Raw genomic sequence first — 7,115 nt, forward strand, 5'->3', positions numbered from 1 at the left:
GCTCTGTGAGATTTAAACCAACCATTTGCAATGATTGACCCTCTGCCTTATTTATTGTCATTGCAAAAGAGAGGTTGATAGGAAATTGAAGCCGCTTAAGTTTGTAGATCGTATCGAAGGGAGTGAGGGACATTGGGGTTATAAGAACATCTTGACCAGTGGCTGGTCCATTCAAGATGTTTGCCTGCAGAACTCGGGAGTATATATTTTTTATTATCATCCGCGTGCCGTTACACATTATTTGAGCATCCAAATTCCGCAGCAGCATGATGGGGCGCCAACCTTGAGATGGAGTTCCTGAGATGGAAGTCCTGTGGGCGTTTGGGAATTAAGAAATTCCGTTGTGAAAACGGATATATCCTCCGGGTTTTCATGCGTGTCAATGGACTTGAAGAAGAGTTTTTCTCCAGGAAGCAGATCAAAAGGTTTATTATTGATAGCGTCGACTGTTTTATTGTGAGGCGCCAAAATTGCTATTCCTTGTAGGCAAGTTTTGTGAAGGCTTTGGCTTGCAATGTCAAGAAAAACTGCAGAAATCAAATCATCTACGTTAGGCACGAAGTTACTAAATGGTAAATGGTTGAAACCATCAGTATCGCCAGGTACAGTTCCATTACTAACATCGAGAAGCTGCGCCGAGAATGTGGCCGCATTATCGTCGCCAAACATTTGAACTCTCATGTTCGTAGTCAGGTGAAGTTTCTCGCTGTGGTGCCATAAGTAGGATGATTTTATGGAAGCATTTACCTCGTCAGCTCTTGTCCCCCGTGGAATGACAGGTAGAGTTTGTCGGAAGTTGCCAGCAAGCAGAACAATCACTCCACTCTCCACTCTCATATTCCGTCTCAGGTCTTGAAGAAACCGCTCGAGCGCCTCAAATGCTGCCTTATAACACATGGCTTCCTCATCCCAAATGATAAGGCTGCACTCAGTGAGAAGATTCCCCATGGCTGAGCCGCGACTAACATTGCAAGTTGGATTTCCCTGTTTGGTCAAGTCTAGTGGTAATTTGAATGCTGAGTGTGCCGTACGACCGTCATGCAGTAGAGTTGCTGCGATGCCGCTGGATGCAACCGCTATGGCAATCCATTTTCCTGACGAATTTTGGCTAGTAGGGTGTTCATGAGAAAAGTTTTTTCCGGTTCTGCCGGGAGCATCCAAGAAAAGTGTTGTCCTTCGTTGAATTAATACTTGCGAGGAACCTGTTGTATTCAATTCTCTGTACTTCCAAAAGTCTAGGCACATCCTGAGCAACCTGCGCCACCATTTCCTGCGTGTTGTAGCTCAACTCTCACATGTACTCAGCTGCTAAAGCATTTGGAATGTCCCGCGGTGACGGCAGACTGAAATCTGAGGACGCCAACTCATCCCATAGCTTGCAGTCGCGATTGGAAATCGAGTAGGGCTGTGTTGTAGATGACGTTATTGAAGTCGAATCCAGCCGTTGGATCTTCGGCTTGAAGTCGTCGGACATAATCTTCGGAAAAACTATCTTTAAATGTGTCCCAGAAATGAAGAGGGTTAGACATTACTGAATAGCAAGATGAGACAAAATATTCGGCGCATTGCTTCTGGTGTCCTGCATTCAGAGGCCTCTTGCAATGCCATGTTCCAGAGACCCTCATCCTCGAGTAGTCACCGTCGCAAGCAAGCGTCCCTGTAAGTGCAACACATTTGTCCTTCGAATGATCTGACGTGGGCAAATGATGTTCGGTCTTTCATATGAAACAGAATCATCCGCAAAAAAGCACTCCTGATCCTTTGGGTGTACAGTGTGGACACGACCGATCATGTTTCCATTGTAGATTACCTCTCCGACCTCATTGTCGATTCGCACACCCTGCCGCCGCCTTTGACATTTTTTGTTAGTCCAAGTGAAGTAAACACGTTGCCTATTTTCTAAGTGTACATCTAGGCCAAAAACAGATGCAGAGGACTGGTGAATATCCAAACCTAAAATGCGCCATGCCGCCATATTAGACGAAATATTGAAGGATTTCATCGTTGGCTGTCTCTTCATCCTGCTCACCCAAAGCAGCCATGTCGCTGCCCTTGTTTACATGTTTGCATATGTACTTGATGCCTTTAATCGAGGTGCAAGATTCAACGTTGATGTGGGCGTTGAAGTTTTTAAGGGGGAAAGGGCTGTAGGGAACAACCATAATGTTGTTGATGGCAATATCTTAGCTCTTTATCCTTTTTGCGCCGAAATTCCTCCAAAGTCAGCGGCACGTCGTCAGTAAATTGGGTAGCCATCAATACGAGTACATATAGCCCTGTTGAAAGCCCTGGGATGGTTCTTTGAACATCTATTTTTTTCATTACATGGAGAATTAGTATTCAAGACACCACAGGGCCCGTGTGTCATATGCGCCGACACTATTTGGAATACCTGCAAGTTGACATTAGTGTCAGGCCACTAAGTCGTGTCTGTCGCATGCAGCCTGGCCCTCGAATAAGTTTTCCGTTATCTCCCTCCAAGTTGAGTTGCACGTAAAGGTGATGAAGATGTCAGGTTCGCTAAACTTACGGACATATGCCATGGCATCCTGTGTCCGCTGATGCATATACCGTCGAGACCCGGTATGGCTGGAAGGACGTATCACCGGAAGGCCAATGTTTCTTGCATTAACATAGAGCTGGACATGAACGGTAAGATATCGATCCACACGCAATCTGTTTTGATTTTAACGAATACAAAGAAGCCTTTCACCTTCAACCTTGGCAAACATGTCAACCAAGAATTGATTTGTGACTTCCTTGTACCGTAGTAGTTGTTCGAACTTTTCTTCTCTGACCATAAGACGGAAGGCATAGAATTCCTTGCAGGAAACAGCCTTGGTTAATTCAGCACCCGTGATTGGATCAACATGGCGTTGGTGAAAGCTGTTGCCATCCTCTCCAAAGGGGAAACAGTAGGGGGTACTGCAGGCAGTCGTATGACCGATAGGTTTCCGAAACAAAGGACAGTCGGCTTCCACCCATGACAAAAACTTAAGGAGAACCTCAAATACGCCAACTTTTCGACCAACCACAACGCCAGGTCTCCTAAACTCTGTCGTAGTTATCGTATCCAAACGGGTTTCATCACTGCCCGCATTAAGGAAATATTTGAAATGAACGGGATAGCATAATATTTACTTCTCGACACAAATTATGCAATTCATATTCTAAGTCCAAATAACAACAATTCCCCACTCACCCATGTGTCATCCCCTAACTAACTCTCTTGCACCCCAACTGATATCCTGCTACATATATCTATGCAGTAAACAACTTTTATCTACCTTTACATTTCCTAAACATTTTATTGTTTCATTTTTTAATTCCCAACCTGTTTTCCTTATCATTTATACGTCATAAATTTTCTTAACTCTTCTCTCTCTACACACATCCCTCAGTATATGATAATATACAAGGACCCAGGCACGCGTGCACAGCTACTAGATTCTACAGACGCACACCATATACGCGCGTGTGAACTAATACGGACTCACATAATAATCTCAGATGAAAGCTACTACTACTACTATCTCCCACTTCACTCGCTGTCCTTAGATTTTAAAGCAAAATTAGTTCTACCAACTCGACGAGCAAACCGTGGTCTTCTATTTTACAACGTAAATACACTATCTTCCGCCTTCCTCTCCTTCAAACACCACTCTATCCACTTCAAATACTACACCAATATCTTCATCCTATAATTCTGTTTTAAATGGCTATATATAATGCTGCAATATGTTTACTTATCTATCCTACAACGGACCCGTGAATGACCCCGGAATACGTGCATAAAGCCACTCGCCAGCCAATTTCCATATAAAACCTTGTCTTCGTACACTCCTTAATCAGTAACAAACGTTCTCATTCTTATACATAGGATTTCTGGTATTTTATTTGCATTTTCCTTCTGCTCAACTGTTTTCCTCCCGAACTGTCCTTTCTTTGCATTTTGATAAAATTCCCAACAAGTTTACACGGGGATTCTAACGAGAATGTAAACTTCACGTAATCAAGATATCCTTTGACTGAAGAGTAGCTTGTGGTATTATCCATGTTAGGATAATATGCTACTTCCGTGTTTCTCTTAGCTATGAAGATTATGTAGCCTGGATTGTATCTACGCCATTCCCTACACACACATACGCATATATCTATATACTCTAGATAAATATCCCTTGGTTGCCGAGCGAATCCCACAACAGAATATTTTGGTACATTTTGGGTACAGCATTCCCACATAAGATACCTTTTCTACGTTCTGGTGAGGATTTTCCATTTTTTTTCACCTCAACGTTGCAGATGATGGCAGGAAGCTCTTTAGAAATTGTTTTAATGTGTGTTGATTTTATTCACATCCCCTATCCCAATCGGTACCGATTTTGGCCAATGCTTTTGAACGACGCATTTAAAAAAGTTTTAAATGAAAAATTTGGGAATTCAGCGACCACCATTATAATCCACACTTTCTTTCTTTTCAAACGAAAAGTGAAACGTAATTTAAGAACGATGGCGACATCTTAAATAGTTTGTTCGGTAACCTTTCATATTCTCATAACGATGTTATTTTTCTGCAGCTTTTGCATTTTTTGTCCGATTCTGATGAAAATCGATGTGTGATCGAGGTTGACGGCAGTAAGTTGATCTCAGTATATGACGTTGAAAAATCACTAATTGCGCCAGGGCAGTAGCTTTCTAAAATCAATAGGTGTTTAGAGTGCAAATACCCGTAGGGGCTTTGTTTTTGGCCGTAAATTTCATGTTTTTTATCCGATTTTAATGGAATTTGAGATATAGGTAAATGATTGGTGGGGGAGACGGAAAAGGTATTTATTTAATTCAAAATGGCTTGAAGTAGACATAAATGCAAATAAGCATTTTCTTAGACACATTCTTATCGATTTTGTAGAAATTTTATACGTGATTCTGGCTCATGTGTATTAGTTGATGCCAGCATGAAGTGTTGACAAAGAATCGATAACTGCGCGTGAGCAGAGGATTTTAAGAAATCAATAGGGTGTTTGCATGCAATCACCCATAGGATTAATATTTCATACAGTGACTTTTACAGAATTCATCCGATTTTCATGAACTTTGACTTCTATGCAAAGTTTAATGTCGGAGACATGTAAAATATTTAAATATAAACAAGCGAGAAGCAAAAATCCTCAAATCATTCACAATAAAATAATGAACTGATTCTGAAGAAAATTTTCAACGTGAGCAAAATAAAGCACTTCGACGTATGAAACATCTGTTATTCATATAACGTACTAAGATTTAAATGTCAATGGGATATTTTCGTGTAAATGGTCACATGGATGCTGTTTTATGATATAACCTTAACATTTTTCTTCGGATTTTGCTGAAATTGGACACACTGATCAATTTTATAAAGAGAGTGACATTAAGGGGAGAGAGATAAAGAAACATCGATCAAATCGACCCCAGGACTTACTCTTTGTAAGCCTAGTACTTATACTATCGGTTTCTTTTGCCGAACCACCAAGTTACGTGGACGAACACACACCAGCATCGGTTGTCAAGGGATGATGGGGAGACAAACAAAGACACACAAATATATACACACACACACACACACACACACGCGCAGACACACACACACACTCACACACACACATATATATATATATACATATATATACACTTATATACGACGGGCTTCTTTCAGTTTCCGTCTACCAAATCTACTCACAAGTCTTTGGTTGGCCAGGGGTTATAACAGAAGACACTTGCCTAAGGTGCCACACAGTGGGACTGAACCCGGAACCATGTGGTTCGTAAGCAAGCTACTTACCACACAGCCATTCCTACGTCTATATATTTATATATATATATATTTATGTTGAGAGAGACAAAAAGAGAGAGAAGAAATAATTATTTATGCAATTAAAAGTTATGCAGACGGTTTAAAGTGCGGATAATAAAGAGATGCGCTCAAACTGTCAAATTCTTAAAATACGTAAATGAAGAATGCGAAAAAGTGTTGTATGAGCAACTTAAGAAAATTTTATTTGTATTAGAATGTCATAAGTGAAATTTACGCCATCAGAAACAATAAACACATATCAATTTTTAGTGCTAAAAAATTATGCAAGTTCAGGTGAAGTCTCTGCTGATGAATATGTCTCGATGCACACGAAAACTTATGTAATTTTTAAGTGTTTTTAAAAGATTTCACGTCTGGAGAGATGGAGCAGCATAAACAGAGTAATTATTTAATACATTAGCAGCACCCGTAGCAATTCCGCGGCAAATGCGAAAGTTTTTAGATAGTTGTAAGTTTATGTGGAGACATAAAAATTAGCGCTCCTTTATAAATTGTATATTCTACATAATTGTCGTTTTAAAAAAAAATCAGTCCTTCTGGATAAGACCCTCTGCTTCTCTTGGCGCCATTGCCCATTTGGTTTCATCCTTTCTGTTGTTCGATTACATCGTCTCTCATCTTTGGTTTATAAACAAATAACATTTTTCAAGCGAGCAGACGATTGCGCTTATGCGCATGCTTTAAGTAATAGATGGTATTAAAAAAATATATCAATTAAAAACATTACACTCTTCATACACACTCACCAACGCAACCTCCAACACCACCACCACTAACACCACCAACACATTCATCATCATCATCTCTCTCTCTCTCTCTCTCTCTGCCTTTCTTTAATCTCACCATCAGAACATCGATCCTCTGCTACAATTCTGTTTCTCACTCTCCTCTATATCACTACCTTCAACTAACATTTTTAACCACGTAATAACTATTACGTTCCCCCTACCACACGTCATAGACGCTTCTCTTACCCTCTTTTTCTCTCCCTCCTTCTCTCTCTGCCTGTTTTTCTCTCGCTCTTCACCTTACCCGCTTTTTCCCTCTACTCCATCTTTTCTCTCGCTCTTCGCATCACAGCATTAATCACTTCAAGTTTTAATCGAATATCCAAATACTAAAGTGGATCGATTCATTCGATCAGTCCCATTTGTCAACAAATTTGGAACGTTTTCACCATTTGAGAAATCCTAATGTAAAGCAAATAGCAATGTTTTGTTAATGCTATTCTTTAAACCTCGTAAATCTGAAGATGTGGAATAGC

General features: G+C 40.4%; 1 protein-coding gene across 1 annotated transcript; it reads right to left on the bottom strand.

Moving 5' to 3' along the window:
* Positions 1-237: 237 nt before the first annotated feature.
* Positions 238-1,245, bottom strand: LOC115231303. Its single transcript, XM_029801359.1, has one exon. The coding sequence runs from the start codon at positions 1,243-1,245 to the stop codon at positions 238-240; it is 1,008 nt and encodes a 335-aa protein (XP_029657219.1).
* Positions 1,246-7,115: the final 5,870 nt, after the last annotated feature.

Source organism: Octopus sinensis, unplaced genomic scaffold (assembly GCF_006345805.1).
Source record: "Octopus sinensis unplaced genomic scaffold, ASM634580v1 Contig18123, whole genome shotgun sequence".
Lineage (NCBI taxonomy): Eukaryota > Metazoa > Mollusca > Cephalopoda > Octopoda > Octopodidae > Octopus > Octopus sinensis.